The 18,565-nt window shown below is 36.6% G+C and overlaps 1 protein-coding gene across 3 annotated transcripts in view; it reads right to left on the reverse strand.

The window, feature by feature from the left end:
- The window catches only part of LOC101888784 (disintegrin and metalloproteinase domain-containing protein 10), a 315,601-nt gene that overhangs the window by 287,905 nt on the left and 9,131 nt on the right, over nt 1-18,565 (reverse strand). For all 3 annotated transcript variants that reach the window (XM_059130065.1, XM_059130064.1, XM_059130063.1), the window contains exon 2: nt 8,822-9,879. In XM_059130065.1, the coding sequence (XP_058986048.1) occupies nt 8,822-8,888 (67 nt within the window). In that variant the 5' untranslated portion in view covers nt 8,889-9,879. The remainder of the gene's footprint in view (nt 1-8,821; nt 9,880-18,565) is intronic.

An 18,565-nucleotide genomic window follows, 5' to 3' on the forward strand; every position in this document is an offset into this window, starting at 1 on the left:
CGATGCCAGCCCTCTAAGGTCAACTACTTAACGGCAGCACGTCCTGAGGCCATATAGATAACCGCAGGGACCTTTGGCCTCTGAGGCCAGCTACTCTACAGTAGAGGTCTTTGGAGACCAACTACTCTTTGGCCGAGGCCACTGTGGCAAACTACTACTCTACAGCAGAAGACTCTGAGGCAAACTACTAATCTACAGCAGAAGCCTCTGAGGCTAACTACTCTACAGTAGAGACTTCGGAGGCCAGCTACTATACAATACTGGCCTCTGAGGCCAGCTACTCTTCAGTAGGGGCCTTTGGAGTCCAACTACTTTATAGCAGGGGTCTCTGAGGTCAGGTTATCCACATCACCACACCCTCTGAGGCCAGATACGCTTCAGCAGAAGCTTCTGAGATCAGCTACTCTACAACAGCCTAATCTGAGGTCAGCAGCTATCTCCGATGCCAGCCCTCTAAGGTGAACTACTTAACGGCAGCACGTCCTGAGGCCATATAGATAACCGCAGGGACCTTTGGCCTCTGAGGCCAGCTACTCTACAGTAGAGGCCTTTGGAGGCCAACTACTTTATAGCAGGGGTCTCTGAGATCAGGTTATCCACATCAGCCTACTCTGAGGTCAGCAGCTATCTCCGATGCCAGCCCTCTAAGGTCAACTACTTAACAGCAGCGCGTCTTAATGCCACATAGACTACAGCAGGGACCTTTGTGGCCAGCTGCTCTACAGCAGCGCACTGCGATGTCAGGTACGCCATAGCAGAGGCTTTTGAGGCCACCAACTCTTCAACAAACTAAAAATCCTGGCGTCCAAGGGTAGTTCTTTCAATATAGAGTTAGTGGCTTCAAATCGTGCCTATAACAACTAAAAATATTGGCTCCCAATCATAGGTCTTTAAATCAAAAGGAGGTGCCCAATTGTCGGACATTAAATAGACAAACTAACAGCAGCTTGTTCGACAAGTGATTGAAAAATCCTGGAGCAAAATTGTAAGTTTCCTCATAAAAAAAATTATGGCGCCCAATAGTAGAACTTTTTATACAACAATTATGGCGCCCAAGCGTTGATCTCTTCTTAGGCAATTTATGCGAGATTTAATATATCTCCAGGAGTTTTAATATATCTTCAGACAAATTGAAGATTTTTCTCTCTTAAAATTCTGGCGCCCAATGTTTGTCATGGAAAACAGTATTTTTAGCCAAGAGGCCTCAAACAAACTCTTTATGGTAATGATGTTGGTTTTCAATTAACAACGAAAGCTTTCATGTTCACACAATGCGCAAATAAAAATGCAAATTCTCGCAATGCCTGAATCAATGCCCCCTCCTAGTTTTAGAGAAAATTTTACAAAATTTGTTTAATAGTTTAGCTGAAAGATATAAATCTCGAAAATACGAAACAAAACTAATTTGTTGCCAACAAGCAAAGCATGATAAACAAATCTGCTGAAAACAAGCTTTGAAGAGCACAAACACAAAACATAACGCTGTGGGTTTGAATGGCATGTAAATCTGCAAGACATTGACCCCGACAACGGCGTCATCAGCCACTGGCTGGAGGGAGCCGCGTTCACTATCACCAAAAAGAACAAACAGACGTGTAGATATAAGCAAAGGCCGGGAAACGTCACTCAAACAAAAAAAAACTGAAAGAAACGAGAAAACCAGACAGTCAGACAGGCCAAATAAAAACAGCAGCGACAGCAGACACACAGAGAGGTCTGTGTGTCGCTGGCGGATTCAAGCCAAGAAAACCAGCCAGTCAGCCAGCCAAGCCAATCAGAAGAAAAAAATCCAATCCCTACATCTCAAAGATGTACAAATTTGTTCTTTTGGATAGTTGAGGAACTTTGCATGTTTATTCGACGATACTTGCATCAACAGTCACCCATTCATCCATCCATCCGTTCGTCTATCCATTTGCAGTCCATCCATCTTCCAGTGATCCAAGAGACGACGACTCCTCCATTCAGGCAACCACGGGTTGCTCGAAACCACATTTTGTTCTTTTGAAACTGCTTAACATTTTTTTTTTAATTTAATTCGAATGTTGTGTTTCCAATGTCTGACTTATCGAAGGTTGCCGCTGAAAAGAGAGGGGATGGAAGGGGAGGGGTGAGATTCATAGCCAGCCACGCTGTGAGTCAGAAACTTGTTTAAAATGGGCCACAAATATTTGTGTTTTTCTTGACGTTCTGTTCATTCATTTAGTTCGTCATCAATTTGTTCTCTTTCCGAACCAGGGGAAAGGGAGGGCCAACAGCTCCCTTCCGCCCTCCCTCCCTCCTCCTTCCCGTTTCCCCTCCACACACAATCAGCCATCCAGCCATCCATGCATTTAGCCAATTATGTTCTCTTCTTCTGCTGCCTGTGGAGGCGAATGCAAAGTAAGCAAATTACACAAATTAGCGAAATTTTGTCGTTTATTTTCGGAGTTCTTTGTTAACAGCATTACCGAAAAAGTAATCGCTTTATTCGTTTTAGAGTTGTTTAAAATTCTGCACAAGTTTTGTAAGCTATTACATAAGCAAATTTGTTGGATAAAGCCGAAGAGAAGAAAATGGAGAAGACGTGACGAAAAAATTAAGACTCTCTGTTTAGGCTAATTACAAGAAAAGAAGTTTTTTTTTCCCGGCAATTTTTATTTGATTCAGTTTTTTTCGGAGATTATTTTCATTCAAAGGAAGCTATATAGAATTTACTAAAAAAAACGATTCAGCCTTGGGGAAATAAATAAATTTCGAACCAAGTTCTGCATTCATGATGAACAAAATACAAATTTCAACACAACAAATTCCATGCAGCCTTAGCTTTTTTGCTGGACTATTAATAGAACCGCGTTTGGCCGGTAGAATTTTCGTTCTTTCTCGAAAAAAATCTAAATTACAAGACCCCTAATTGGGCGCCAAATTTTCTCTAGTCTAACAATTGCTCGCATGAATCTATTGATTCAATGATAATTGACTTATTGGTTGAATAATGAAATGGCGCGACAATTCATCTCTTAAAAGACCCACAATTGGGCGCCAGGGGCAGAATTTTCAATGTAAAACCCCGAAGTGAAGATGGGCTCAGAGGGCACTGCTAAAGAGTAGATGCCCGGTGGAGGTTACTTCTATGAAGTAGCTGCCCGCTGATGACACTGTTGTACATTCAGATGGCGCTGCTGTAATTTAACTGTTCTCAAATGGCGCTTCAGCCTGAGAAGCTTTTCTGTTGAGTAGTTGGTCGCAGATGGCGCCGTAGTAGCGTAGCTGGACTCAGAAGCCTCCTGTGTTGAGTAACTGACCTTAGACGCTGCTGTAAAATAGGTGACCGGTAGAGACCACTACTGTATAGTAGCTATCTCAGAAACATGTACTGTAGAGTGGCTGGACCCAGATATCTCTGTTGTAGAGTAGCTGGCCTCAGAAACCTCTGCTGTAGAGTTTTTGGATTCAGAGGCCTGCTCTCTAGAGTAGCTGGCCTCATAGCCTTCTACTATTGAGAAGCTGGATTCAGAAGCCTTTGCTGTGGAGTTGTTGGCCATAGAGGCCTCTGCTGTAGTGTAACTGGCCACAGAAGCCTCCGTTGTAGAGTAGCTGGCCTCAGAGGCCACTGCTGTACACTACCTAGCCACAGAGGACGCTTTTGTAGAGTAGCTGGTCGCAGAGGCCTATGTTGTACAGTAGTTGGCTTCAGAGGGTGCTGCTATCGAGTAGCTGATCAGAGGCCAGTCGGAGACATCAGTTGCGTCCCTTGCCTCAGAGACATATGCTGTAGAATAGCTCGCCTCATAGTCCTCTACTTTATAGTAGCTGGCCTCAGGGGCCACTGGTATAGAAAACCTGGCCTCTGCCACAGAATAACTGGTCTCAAAGGCAATTGCTGAAGAATAACTGGCGCCAGATGTCACTGCTGGCCTCAGAGATTTGTGCTGAAGAGTAGCTGGCCTCAGAGGGCGCTGATGTGTAGATCCTGGTCACAGAAGACTCTGCTAGCAGTGGCCACGCTGAAGGGTAACTGACTTTTAAGGTTTCTGTTGCAGAGAAGCTGACCTCAGAGGCATTTGCTGAAGCGTAGCGCTGCTGTAGCGTAGCTGAACTCAGAAGCCTCCGATGTAGAGTAGCTGGCCTTAGTGGAGGCTGCTGTAGAATAGGTGACCGGTAGAGGCCACTGATGTAGAGTAGCCGGCCCCAGAGACCTCTTCTGTGGAGTATCTGGCCTCAGCTGTGGAGTTCCTGGCCTCAGAGACCTCTGCTGTAGGGTACTGCTCACAGATGATGCTGCTGTAAATTAATAGTCCTCAGAAGCCAGAATTTTGAATTTGCTACAGATTTGCGGGCCCTCAGAGGCATCTGCTGTAGAGCACAAATGACTCTGCTGTAAAATAACCGTCCTCAGAAGCCAGAATTTTTAATTTTCTATGGAGTTGCTGGCCTCAAAGACCCCTGACGTACACAGTCTGGCCTCATGGTCAGCTGTTGTAGATTAGCTGGTCTAAAAGATCCCTGTTGTAGTCTATCTGGCCTCGAAGTGTAGAGTCCCTGCTCGCAGATGGCGCAGCTGTAAAGTTACTGTCCTCAGAGGCATCTGCCGCCGAGTAGCTGGCCTCAGAGCACTCTACTGTAGAATACCTGTCCTCAGAGGAATCTGCTGTGGAGTAGCTGCCCACTAATGGCATTGCTGTAAAGTAACGGCCTCAGAAGCCTTTGCTGTCGAAAAGCTGATCTCAGAGGTTTCTGCTGTAGACTTTCTGGCTTCAGAGAGCGATTCTGTAGAGTAGCTGTCTTCAGAGGCCTCCGCCGTAGCTAGCTACTCTTCGAGAGTCTTTTGCTGCAGAGTAGCTGCCCACAAATGGCGTTGCTGTAAAGTAACTGCCCTCAAAAGCCACTGCTGTGGGTTAGCCGGCCTCATAAGCCTTTGGTGTCGTGTAGCTGATCTCAGTGGTCTCTGCTGTAGAATTTATAGCTTCAGAGGGCGATTCTGTAGAGAAGCTGGCCTCAGAGGCCCCTGTTGTGGACTAGCTTCTCTCGGAGTCCTCTTCTGTCGAATAGCCAGAATTTCTCAATTAAAATTCTCACGTTTTGGCACCAGCATTTGTCTGTAAAATGACTCACGATTGGGCGCCATAACTTCGAATTGAAAAATCCTCAATGTGTACCAGAATTTTCAATCAAAATAATCTCGATTGGGCGCCATAATTAGTCAATCAAAATTTTCACGCTTGAATGGCAGATTTTCTCTCCAATAAAGGTCCACGTCAGGTTTAGTTAATTGAAAGACCTACGATTGGTCACATAAATTGTTCGACCATTTTCGTTTGGGGAAATTGTCATTCAGCCTACCTGATTGAAAATGGTATTGCTTCCTACAATCTCCTCTAATTCATTGTCATCATCTCCAATGACCTCTGACCCTGAATGGCAACCGGATTTTTGTGGCTTGGTCAGACCTTGTTTTCTTTTCTTCTTCTCATTTTTTCTATTCAAAGTCTATGAATACCATGATCTAAATCATTATAGAATACTAGTTTATTTGCATCCGGCCATTTGCTCCCCTCAAAAAAAAAAAAAAAAAAAAAACTCCGCCCACAACATCCGCCGTTGCTTTGTCCTACACTTCGATGAGATGTGCAAAAATTTCATGGTAATCAGTTTAGAGTTTTCACAACTACGTCTACCTCTTTGCGTGCAAGAACTATGAATATGGATAAACTAAAGGAGGAAATGCTAACGAACCGAAAAAATAGAAAGGAAAAAATGTTGGAAAACCCCGAACACATAGAAAAATTCCCTTCAAAAAAAAGAAAGGTTAATTAAAATGGAATGCCAATCATAATGGCCAAAGGTTAGCCATAATTTTTTGTCTATTCTTCTCCTTTTTTTCTTCTTCGGCCATTCTTTAGACGTTCTCGTTTGGGGGCGTTTTGAGTGTGGCTGTGTGTGTCTGTGTTTTGGAAGAAAAGTTGTAAAACTAAACTTGGCGCAGACGTCCAGACACATTTAATAAAGCAAAGTAATGGCAAAAGATTAGACAAAAATAATGATATTTGAAGGTAAGCACCATGGACATACTCATACACACACAAGAACACATGTGAGCATGGGTTGGCTGGTTTTTATGGCCTTGGAGACAAGGACAAGTGCCAAAAGAAAAACTGTTATGGGGAAAAATAAAAAGAAATGCAAGTTTAAGAAAAAATATTTAAAATATGGACGAACTTCTTTAAAGATGTCTGGAAAGAGAAGGGGGCAATTTTTTGTTGGATTTAAGGGAAAAACTCTAAAATAGAATTTTAAAAAAAAGGTTCTTTGATGATATTCCATAAATCGATGGTCTAGTATAGAAAATTCAGACATGAGCCCTCTATAGAATATGAGGTGATCGTCACATTGGTATTTTTTAGTGTCAACCTTGCTTTCCAAAATACTCCAGACACAATATTCCAACGGATTGGTATCCGGAGATTTTGGTTTCCAGTGTGCTCTGGAAATGAAGCGAGGAACCTCATTTTGTAACCATTCTTGGGTGGCGCGTGCTGAGTGCTATGGGGGTGAGTCCTGTTGCAATGTCCGGCCAAAATGTCTGAGTACCAAGGCATTAATACACCCTCCAGAATATTTTCGCGATAATATTCGGCATTTATTCCGATGCCAGGTCGATTAATACGAGCGGAGAGCGACCATCGACTGTTATCGCGGCCCACACCATCACCATTGCCGGCGCTTGAGTTCTGGTGGCAAGTAAACACGATCATATTCTTTGTTCACAAACTGCTGGACAACGAATGTTGTCTCATCGGAGAAAACCAAATTCGGCAGTTCACCCCTTTCGGCCAAGCGAAGCAACTCTTTAGCTCTTTTGAGTCTATTTTCTTTCTGTTGAGGTGTAAGTTCTTGCACTTTTTTGGAATTTCAATGGCTTTATCCCGAGCTCATTTTTCAATATTTGCGGAATTGAATATTGCGATATGTTAAGCTCAAGAGCCATTTTTTGGCCACTGCGACTCATTACCAATGATTTTGATACCAATCACTTTCACCCATGACAGATCATGGGTTGAATAATGAGTGCGAATCATGTTCCTGTCTACACTGCCGATTCTTTGTCATGACATCTTCAATATCTCAAGGATCCAAGAAACGTAGATTTTTTAAAAAATATTTTTTTTCAAGAATCCAAGAAACGTGGATATTTTTTTTTTTTTTCAAGGATCCACGAAACGTGGAAATTTTAAAGAATATTTTTTCAAGGATCCAAGAAACAGGGATTTTTTAAAGATTATTTTTTTGAGGATCCAAGAAAAGTGGATTTTTTAAGGAATATTTTTTTCAAGGATCCAAGAAACGTGTTTTTTTAATATTTTTTCAAGGATCCAAGAAACATGGATTTTTAAAGAATGTTTTTTTCAGGGATCCAAGGAAAGAATATTTTTTTCAAGGATCCAAGAAACGTGGGTTTTTTAAAGAATGATTTTTCTAGAATACAATAAACGTGGATTTTTTAAAGAATATTTTTTTCAAGGATCCAAGAAACTTGGATTTTTTAAAAAATATTTTTTTCAAGGATCCAAGAAACGTGGATTTTTTTAAAAATATTTTTTTCAAAAATTCAAGAAACGTGAACTTTTTAAAAAAATATTTTTTTCAAAAATTCAAGAAACGTGGATTTTTTAAAAAATATTTTTTTCAAGGATCCAAGATACGTGGATTTTTTAAAAAAATATTTTTTTCAAGGATCAAAGATACGTGGATATTTTAAAAAATATTTTTTTCAAGGATCCAAGAAACGTGGATTTTTTAAAAAATATTTTTTTCAAGGATCCAAGAAACGTGGATTTTTAAAAAAAAAATATTTTTTTCAAGGATCCAAGAAACGTGGATTTTTTAAAAAATATTTTTTTCAAGGATCCAAGAAATGTGGATTTTTTAAAAAATATTTTTTTTCAAGGATCCAAGAAACGTGGATTTTTTAAAAAATATTTTTTTCAAGGATCCAAGAAACGTGGATTTTTTAAAAAATATTTTTTTCAAGGATCTAAGAAACGTGAATTTTTTAAAAAATATTTTTTTCAAGGATCCAAGAAACGTGGATTTTTTAAAAAATATTTTTTTCAAGGATCCAAGAAGCGTGGATTTTTTAAAAAATATTTTTTTCAAGGATCCAAGAAACGTGGATTTTTTAAAAAATATTTTTTTCAAGGATCCAAGAAACGTGATTTTTAAAAAATATTTTTTTCAAGGATCCAAGAAACGTGATTTTTTTTAAAAAATATTTTTTTCAAGGATCCAAGAAACGTCGATTTTTTAAAAAATATTTTTTCAAGGATCCATGAAACGTGGATTTTTTAAGGAATATTTTTTCAAGGATTCAAGAAATGTGGATTTTAAGAAAGAATTGGATTTTTTGGATATCTTTTTAAAGAATATTTTTTCAAGGATTTAAAAAACGTGTATTTTTTAAAGAATATTTTTTCAAGGATCTAAAAAACGTGTTTTTTTTAAAGAATATTTTTTCAAGGATTTAAAAAACGTGATTTTTTTTTAAGAATATTTTTCTCAAGGATCCAAGAAACGTGGATTTTTTAAAGAATATTTCTTTCAAAGACCGTGGATTTTTTAAAGAATATTTTTTCAATGATCCAAGAAACGTGGATTTTTTTAAGAATATTTTTTTCAAGGATCCAAGAAACGTGGATTCTTTCCAAGAATTGCTGAAAATATCATGAGAGTGGGTGGTGTAAAAATAATTGGTAATATGTGTTTAATCCCCAACACCCCTTACCTAACCCCCGATTTGGCAGCACCTATTATGCTAAGATAATAAAATTACATTTCTACTTACCATTTACGATGATGACAAGACTGATCGCTGTGAAAATCATTCTTAGACCACATTTTGTCGATGACATTCTTTGTGGTGGGGGTGGTGGTGGTGATGCTGAATAAATCCGAAAATGTTGAACGCGATAATGGTGGCGATGTTTGGTTTATTTTTCTGCGAGGGAGGAGATGCTACAATTATTTCGAGACGATAATGGGACGCGTTAAGGGGCGGCGGCAGCGACGACTGCGGCGCAGCAGCAACATTAACGACGTAACGTGATAACGAAAATGACGCGCAACGCGAATTCCGTTGTTGATATGATTTAACCGGTTTTGCGTATTTTCAATTTAATTTTGTTTTTTTTTTTTTTTTTTAATGGTTCCTGTGCTGTGGTTTTAGGGTGGTGATGGGTATTGCATGGATTTTTTAATTGTGGTTTTTGCAATGAAAACCAAAATAACTTGGAATTGAAAGCTATAATAGCAACAAGGGGCTTGCAGGTTTGGCTCCTGCCTTCCTTTTACGACTTTATTTTGTGTTGGATTCTGGAAAAATAACCCTTTATTGTTATATGGCTCTTGTATGCGTAATATAACCACCAGAAACGGAAGAGAAATTCCTTTGTTTCCAAAATCATCAAAAAAAAAGGAGAGGAAGAAAACAAAACGAAGCGAAAAAAATTGAAATTGTTTCGGTCTGGCGAAGGGGTTGAGGTGGCTGCTGCTGATGGGAATGTTTCTGGTATATGAACTTCAGCGATTTTTGTGCAATTATTGCGAGAGATGAGCCTTCGCCGTGGAATTCTACAATTTATTTGGAGTATTTAATGGCAGTTGTTGTTTCACCCCCTTTGGAAAGTTTTGATAACCAAAACAAAAAAATCGGAAATGAAATGTATTAAAACTGCTTTGCGAAACAGCCAAACATTTTTGAGGAAAAGAGAAGACTCCTTCTTATTGTCCTTGATAACTTATCCCCGAGTATCGATAATATTGGGGATAGAGTTATGTGGATAAATTCCCTTGGTGCTAATCCATAATTTTCAGCCAAAGGTCTTCAATGAAATCGAGGAATATCTGAAAAGAAGGAGAAAAAAATAAATTAATTTTGGATTTTTTAAGGAATATTTTTTCAAAGACTTTCAAGGACCAAAAGACCAAGAAACGTGGATTTTTTAAAGAATATTTTTTCAAGGATCCAAGAAACGTGGATTTTTTAAAGAATATTTTTCAAGAATCCAAGAAACGTGGATTTTTTAAAGAATATTTTTCAAGAATCCAAGAAACGTGGATTTTTTAAAGAATATGTTTTTAAGGATCTAAGAAACGTGGATTTTTTAAAGAATATTTTTTTTAAGGATCTAAGAAACGTGGATTTTTTAAAGAATATTTTTTCAAGGACTATCAGACCAAGAAACGTGGATTTTTTAAAGAATATTTTTCAAGGATACAAGAAACGTGGATTTTTTAAAGAATATTTTTCAAGGATACAAGAAACGTGGATTTTTTAAAGAATATTTTTCAAGGATACAAGAAACGTGGATTTTTTAAAGAATATTTTTCAAGGATACAAGAAACGTGGATTTTTTAAAGAATATTTTTCAAGGATACAAGAAACGTGGATTTTTTAAAGAATATTTTTCAAGGATACAAGAAACGTGGATTTTTTAAAGAATATTTTTCAAGGATACAAGAAACGTGGATTTTTTAAAGAATATTTTTCAAGGATACAAGAAACGTGGATTTTTTAAAGAATATTTTCAAGGATACAAGAAACGTGGATTTTTTAAAGAATATTTTTTCAAGGATACAGGAAACGTGGATTTTTTAAAGAATATTTTTTCAAGGATACAAGAAACGTGGATTTTTTAAAGATTATTTTTTCAAGGATACAAGAACCGTGGATTTTTTAAAGAATATTTTTTCAAGGATACAAGAAACGTGGATTTTTTAAAGAATATTTTTTCAAGGACCATCAGTTGATGAAACGTGGATTTTTTAAAGAATATTTTTTCAAGGACCATCAGTTGATGAAACGTGGATTTTTTAAAGAATATTTTTTCAAGGACCATCAGTTGATGAAACGTGGATTTTTTAAAGAATATTTTTTCAAGGACCATCAGTTGATGAAACGTGGATTTTTTAAAGAATATTTTTTCAAGGACCATCAGTTGATGAAACGTGGATTTTTTAAAGAATATTTTTTCAAGGACCATCAGTTGATGAAACGTGGATTTTTTAAAGAATATTTTTTCAAGGACCATCAGTTGATGAAACGTGGATTTTTTAAAGAATATTTTTTCAAGGACCATCAGTTGATGAAACGTGGATTTTTTAAAGAATATTTTTTCAAGGACCATCAGTTGATGAAACGTGGATTTTTTAAAGAATATTTTTTCAAGGACCATCAGTTGATGAAACGTGGATTTTTTAAAGAATATTTTTTCAAGGACCATCAGTTGATGAAACGTGGATTTTTTAAAGAATATTTTTTCAAGGACCATCAGTTGATGAAACGTGGATTTTTTAAAGAATATTTTTTCAAGGACCATCAGTTGATGAAACGTGGATTTTTTAAAGAATATTTTTTCAAGGACCATCAGTTGATGAAACGTGGATTTTTTAAAGAATATTTTTTCAAGGACCATCAGTTGATGAAACGTGGATTTTTTAAAGAAAATTTTTTCAAGGACCATCAGTTGATGAAACGTGGATTTTTTAAAGAATATTTTTTCAAGGACCATCATTTGATGAAACGTGGATTTTTTAAAGAATATTTTTCAAGGATACAAGAAACGTGGATTTTTTAAAGAATTTGATGAAACGTGGATTTTTTAAAGAATATTTTTCCAAAAGCCCATCATTTGATGAAACGTGGATTTTTTAAAGAATATTTTTTCAAGGACCATCATTTGATGAAACGTGGATTTTTTAAAGAATATTTTTCAAGGATACAAGAAACGTGGATTTTTTAAAGAATTTGATGAAACGTGGATTTTTTAAAGAATATTTTTCCAAAAGCCCATCATTTGATGAAACGTGGATTTTTTAAAGAATATTTTTTCAAGGACCATCATTTGATGAAACGTGGATTTTTTAAAGAATATTATTTCAAGGACCATCATTTGATGAAACGTGGATTTTTTAAAGAATATTTTTCAAGGATACAAGAAACGTGGATTTTTTAAAAGAATTTGATGAAACGTGGATTTTTTAAAGAATATTTTTCCAAAAGCCCATCATTTGATGAAACGTGGATTTTTTAAAGAATATTTTTCCAAAAACCCATCATTTGATGAAACGTGGATTTTTTAAAGAATATTTTTCCAAAAGCCCATCATTTGATGAAACGTGGATTTTTTAAAGAATATTTTTCCAAAGAACCATCAGCTGATGAAACGTGGATTTTTTAAAGAATATTTTTTCAAGGACCATCAGTTGATGAAACGTGGATTTTTTAAAGAATATTTTTTCAAGGACCATCAGTTGATGAAACGTGGATTTTTTAAAGAATATTTTTTCAAGGACCATCAGTTGATGAAACGTGGATTTTTTAAAGAATATTTTTTCAAGGACCATCAGTTGATGAAACGTGGATTTTTTAAAGAATATTTTTTCAAGGACCATCAGTTGATGAAACGTGGATTTTTTAAAGAATATTTTTTCAAGGACCATCATTTGATGAAACGTGGATTTTTTAAAGAATATTTTTCAAGGATACAAGAAACGTGGATTTTTTAAAGAATTTGATGAAACGTGGATTTTTTAAAGAATATTTTTCCAAAAGCCCATCATTTGATGAAACGTGGATTTTTTAAAGAATATTTTTCCAAAAACCCATCATTTGATGAAACGTGGATTTTTTAAAGAATATTTTTCCAAAAGCCCATCATTTGATGAAACGTGGATTTTTTAAAGAATATTTTTCCAAAGAACCATCAGCTGATGAAACGTGGATTTTTTAAAGAATATTTTTCCAAAGGACCATCAGTTGATGAAACGTGGATTTTTTAAAGAATATTTTTCAAAGGCCCATCAGTTAATGTAAGGTGGATTTTTTAAAGAATATTTTTCCAAAGGCCCATCATTTGATGAAACTTGGATTTTTTAAAGAATATTTTTCCAAAGGCCCATCATTTGATGAAACTTGGATTTTTTTAAAGAATATTTTTCCAAAGGCCCATCATTTGATGAAACTTGGATTTTTTAAAGAATATTTTTCCAAAAGCACATCAGTTGATGAAAAGTGGATTTTTTAAAGAATATTTTTCAAAAGGACCATCAGTTGATGAAACGTGGATTTTTTAAAGAATATTTTTCCAAAGGCCCATCATTTGATGAAACTTGGATTTTTTAAAGAATATTTTTCCAAAGGCCCATCAGCTGATGAAACGTGGATTTTTTAAAGAATATTTTTCCAAATGACCATCAGTTGATGAAACTTGGATTTTTTAAATAATTTTTTTTTATAATTTTTTAATATTACTTCCTATTCCGAATCTCTTTCTCCCCCAAATAAATAATTTTAAAAGTGCAATTGAATTGGTGCACTTCACCCCTTTTGGAAATAAAATACAATGATGGAAAAATAAACAAAACCGATTGTGAGTTGAAAACCACAAGTAAAAATGTTTTTCAATGGATAGTTTTACAAAAGAAGAAGAAGAAAAAAAAACAGCGCACACATTTTTTTTACAATTTATGTATTCCATATAAATAATGCAATCAACTCTTGAGAATGGGTCAGGGAGGGGGAAGACAATCAGATGGCCAGTGAGACTGAGTCATTCAATGGAGGGACGTCCACCACTCAAAAGATAACAAGAATGGGGCCAAAACATAATTTTCTTGAAGTACTCCAAGAAAAAAATCATTAAAATCAATTGAGAAGAAATGTTAATGGAAATTCTATTGAAATGTTGCCCAACTTCCCCCAACCCACTTCTCGCCATGCCTTATAAAAAAGAACATAACAAAAACATGGAAAAAGAAAAACATTAAGAATATAAGAAAATTGTGTGCGTGTGTGTGTTTGTAACCCCAAAATGATAAGAAAGTGTGGAGAATTACTTTGCTGATAGAGGAAGGGTTGGCAGTTTTTTTCCGCTGGCAGGGGTTGCCTGCATCGAACGGATGTAATGTCAATGAATGGTGTGAATAAATACTAAAGTAAAAGGCCATGTCTTTAGGGGGACTAAGGGGGAGGGGTATTACGCTCTTGAGTGTTTTTCCTAAGAACATGTGCATAACAAATGCATAATTTGAATAAATCAGCGAAAAATAGGCAAAGGGAAAAAATCGAAAAATGCTCAATGCTGAAAGACAAAAGTAAAATACTTTTAAATCTTGGATTTAAACAAAATATTAAAATTTACAGACCTATGGATTAAAAGAAACAGCAAAATTAAAAAGCATCAGTGGGTTTTGGCGACCAGTGGGTTTTGTATCGGAGCTGTGCGAAGACCTGGACTAGCATAGACAATTTTCTGTCACAGGCTATAGCATCCATTACGAACATCAAATACGACATCTCAAAGAGTTTCAGTGTGCATTGTACCTAAAGTCGTCAAAATACCGAATATCGGAAGGTACCGTTATATAGGGGCTATACGAAGACGTGGACCTGCATAGACAATTTTTTGTCATAGGCTGTAGTATCCATTACGAATCTCAAATACCAAATTTGAAACAATTCCGGTGAATAATGTCGCTAAAATCATCAAAATACCGAATATAGGGAGGTACTGATATATGGGGTCTATACGAAAACCTGGACCTGCATAGACAATTTTCTGTCACAGACTGTAGTTCCCATTACGAACTCTAAATACGTAATTTGAAACAATTCCGGTGAAAATGACGCTAAAATCATCAAAATACCGAATTTTGGGAGGTACCGTTATGTGGGGGCTATACGAAGACGTGGACCTGCACAGATAATTTTCTATCATAGGCTGTAGCATTGATTTCGAATTTCAAATATCAAATTTGAAACAATTCCGGTTAATAATTTCGCAAAAATCATCAAAATGCCGAATATCGGGAGGTACCGTTATAAGGGTGCTATATGAAAACGTAGACCGGCATGGTCCATTTACGATTACAACCGACAGACGGACACTGCTAAATCGACTTAGAATTTTACACTGATCAAGAATATATATACTTTGTTGGGTCTGACATGAGTATTTCGAGGAGTTACAAATGGAATGACAAAGTTAGTATAACCTCCATAGTATGGTGGAGGGTATAAAAATGTCGGAAATATCATCAAATTTTAGAATAAGTTTAGATTTGTTCAAATTGGTCACCTTTGACACGAATTATGGCCAATGAAACCCTCACACGCTGCCCAATTGTTGCTTTGCGGTATTTTGGCCCATTGATGGCGCGTGCTGAGGTGCTGAGTCCTCCGTTGGAATGTCGAAGGTCTGCGGCCAAGATATTTGCTTGACCAAGGCTTTAATACACCCTCCAGAATATTTTCGCTATAATATTCGGCATTTAATCTGATGTCACGATCGATTAATACAAGCGGAGAACGACCAACGGCTGTTATGGCGGCCCACACCATCACCATGGCCGGCGCTTGAGTTCTGCTAGCCAACCGAAGGTACACATTTTCAGCTGACCTCTTTGGCAAGTAAATACTACCATTTTGTTTGTTTACAAACTGCTGGAGAACGAATGTTTTCTATTCGGAGAAACCCAAATTCGGCAGTTTACCACTTTCGGCCAAGAGAATCAACTCTTTAGCTTTATTTTCTTTCCGTTGCGTTGTAAGTTCTTGCACTTTTTTGGAATTTCAATGGCTTTACCTCGAGCTCATTTTTCAATGTTTGCCAAATGGAATATTGCGATATGTTCAGCTCATGAGCCATTTTTCGGCCACTGCGATGCGGGTTTCGATCCAGTCGCTTCTTTACTTTTCGAACCATTTCTTCTGATGATGCTGTTTTCTTCCGTCTACTTCCTTGACGTCGGGCTACGCTACCAGCTACCAGTATCACGGTAACGAGCGATGGTACGAGACACAAAAGATTTATTCACATTTAAATGCTGGAGTGCTCTAAAGATAGCCATTTGTGGTTTTTCCAGCCAAATATAAAGAAATCACACTATCCCGCTTGAATTCCATCCATTCCACGAATAACCAGTTTTCTGGAAAATTCTCACCAAAATGCTTTTGTACGCTTGTAAACAATATAATGAGCTGTTACTGGAATAATTTTAACAGCTGTCGGACGAGTGGCTTAGAAATGACAGCAGTCTGAAGTTGGCTGCAGTTTTTTTATCTCATCCTGTAAGGGGGAAATCGTTCTAAGATGAAATAATACACATTATTACCAAGTCTGCAAGTCTTCCATAATTTACAGATTTTCGGGTCTTCTGTGGTTTTTTTTTTTGGTCCTTCTTTGGAAATATGGTTAAAAACCCGCCCTTTAAACTGGATCGTAGTAAGTCAAAATATTCTACAAAATTTTTTTGTCAGAAAATTCTACTATAGGTCCCAAAAGACACCAGAAGCCCTAATCTTACCCTAACGCCAAGAATGCATAAATACTGAAAGCCTTTTACTTACGGGTCTTTCGAGCCAGTAGTCCCTCCAAAGAAGTTAGGAAAGGTATTTTTGTTTCTGCCATGAAACCCTTAATTCGATTTCATAACTTATTTGCTTTATAGAATCTGTTCCAATTTCAATTCTCAAAGCAATGCTTTTTCTCCTACCCCTACCCGGTTAAAAACGTCAGAACCCATTAAAAATTCAAATGGAAAAAAATTTAAAAAAAAATCAAATGAACAAAAAATTTAAAAAAAGCAAAAAAAACGCCGTCAAATCCAATTAAAACAAATTGGAGCAAAATGTATCCAGTTAATTGTTAAATGAATAACAACGACAACAACTACAACACAACACAACAAAAAAACAATAGAAATGTTAATAACAATTTATGGCGAACAAAAAACAAAAAAAAATTGATTCATCAACACTCACTTTGCATTGTTTGAAGGCGAAAACAAGTTTTCGATAACAGCCAGCCAGTCAGCCGGCCAGCTAGCTAACTACACGCTATATCACCAGCAGCGTACAAAGTTGTGGTTACGACGCGCTGATGCTGATGAGTTCATATGATAAAATCTCAGCTTTAATAGCTAGCCAAACATGTGGGAAACATGTGTTGAGATTTTGAAAATGATTTTGGAAAAAATTTATATTCCAGAGAATGAGGGGGAAGACAGAGATGTGTGTAAAAATCGATTTATTTAACAGAATTATTCGCCACTTCTCATTTTTCGTTACTTGGTCCAACAATGTGCACGATATCGAAGCCCTCCAAACCATTCTGGGTTAGTCGACCCAAAACAATTACACTTTTGGGCAGTTGAACAGGGGTTATAGTGAAATTCAAATCGAAATACTTTGTAGAATCGAGAAACATCATTGAAACTTCTAGGAGTGTTCTGGGACGAACAGGTTTACCATTTCTATTAATCTTTGATCTACCTTTTCCACTTCGAGCATCCGCAGATTCAAAATTTCCTTTCTCACCTGAAGAATTAAATCCACAAAAAATCTGCAGTTTCTTGAAAATTTAACTTGGCTATCCCTTATCGATTTCTTTCTTCTCAACAACTGGAAATTTCTTTCTTCTCATAACCTTTTTTATGTTTCTAACATCCTGAATGATTTTTTTCCATAATCACGGGGAAACCCAGCAAATTATGAAATTAGAGGTAAATAAGAAGACACGTGCCTCGTTTTTTTTTTAAGTTTACATTGAAGTGACCAAAATAGAGGAGGCGAGGTGCAAGTTCCCCCTATTGCACAATTTTGGATTTGTTCGGATATAGATTCACTGTATCCATTCATCCGCTTATATTTCAGATAAGAAAACGAGAAAAATTTATATCGAAACAAAATCATCCAACAAAGGGTTTTGTATGGTCCTTTTTTGGAAATATTGTTAAAAAGTCCCTTTAAACGGGATCGTAACAAGTCAAAATATTCAAAAAATTATTTGTTACAAAATTCTACTATAGGTCGTAGAAGACCTCAAGTTTCTAAATCGCATCTAAACGCCAATAAATCCTATGCATTAAAAAATCATTTTAGGCTTAAAGCTGAACTTTATGCGAATTTATGCAAAAATCTTCAACAAAGCATCATTTTAGAAGGATGTTGTCAAAGACAAAAATATTGACAAAACATTCTTCCCAAAATATTGCCAATTTTTTTGATTCGAATCGCCGATTCGAAGAAACATAAAATTTCGTTTTAGGCGAAAGGTGTCAAAAGAAGAAATATTCCATACAAAATTTCATTATAAATCTTAGAATAAACCATTTCTCTAGGTACAATAGTTTTAAAGAAAATTACATTCGAAAACATTACATTCATAAGTGAAAAGTATGTGTTTGCTTTTTATACCCTCAGCCATATGGCTGGAGAGGGTATATATTGAAGTGGGCCAAAACATGCCTCAAATAAAAGTTTTAGACCCTAGGTCTCTTTTGACCAAATCCATTTCAGGACATTTGGAGTCGATCTTGCGATGTCCATCCGTCCGACTGGCTGGGGTGTGCGCTGGTGATTATCCGATTTGGTCCAAACTTGGTACATAGCAAAATTTTTGTCAAACATAGATCGAGTTCGGAGATGGGCCAAAGCGGCCAACTCCTTCTGGTACATCCCCCACAAAAGGTAAAAATTATTAAAGAAAATAATTTTCTGCACAGAAGGAGAAAGAATAATCCGATTTTA

This window comes from Musca domestica, unplaced genomic scaffold, assembly GCF_030504385.1.
Source record: "Musca domestica strain aabys unplaced genomic scaffold, Musca_domestica.polishedcontigs.V.1.1 7, whole genome shotgun sequence".
NCBI lineage: Eukaryota > Metazoa > Arthropoda > Insecta > Diptera > Muscidae > Musca > Musca domestica.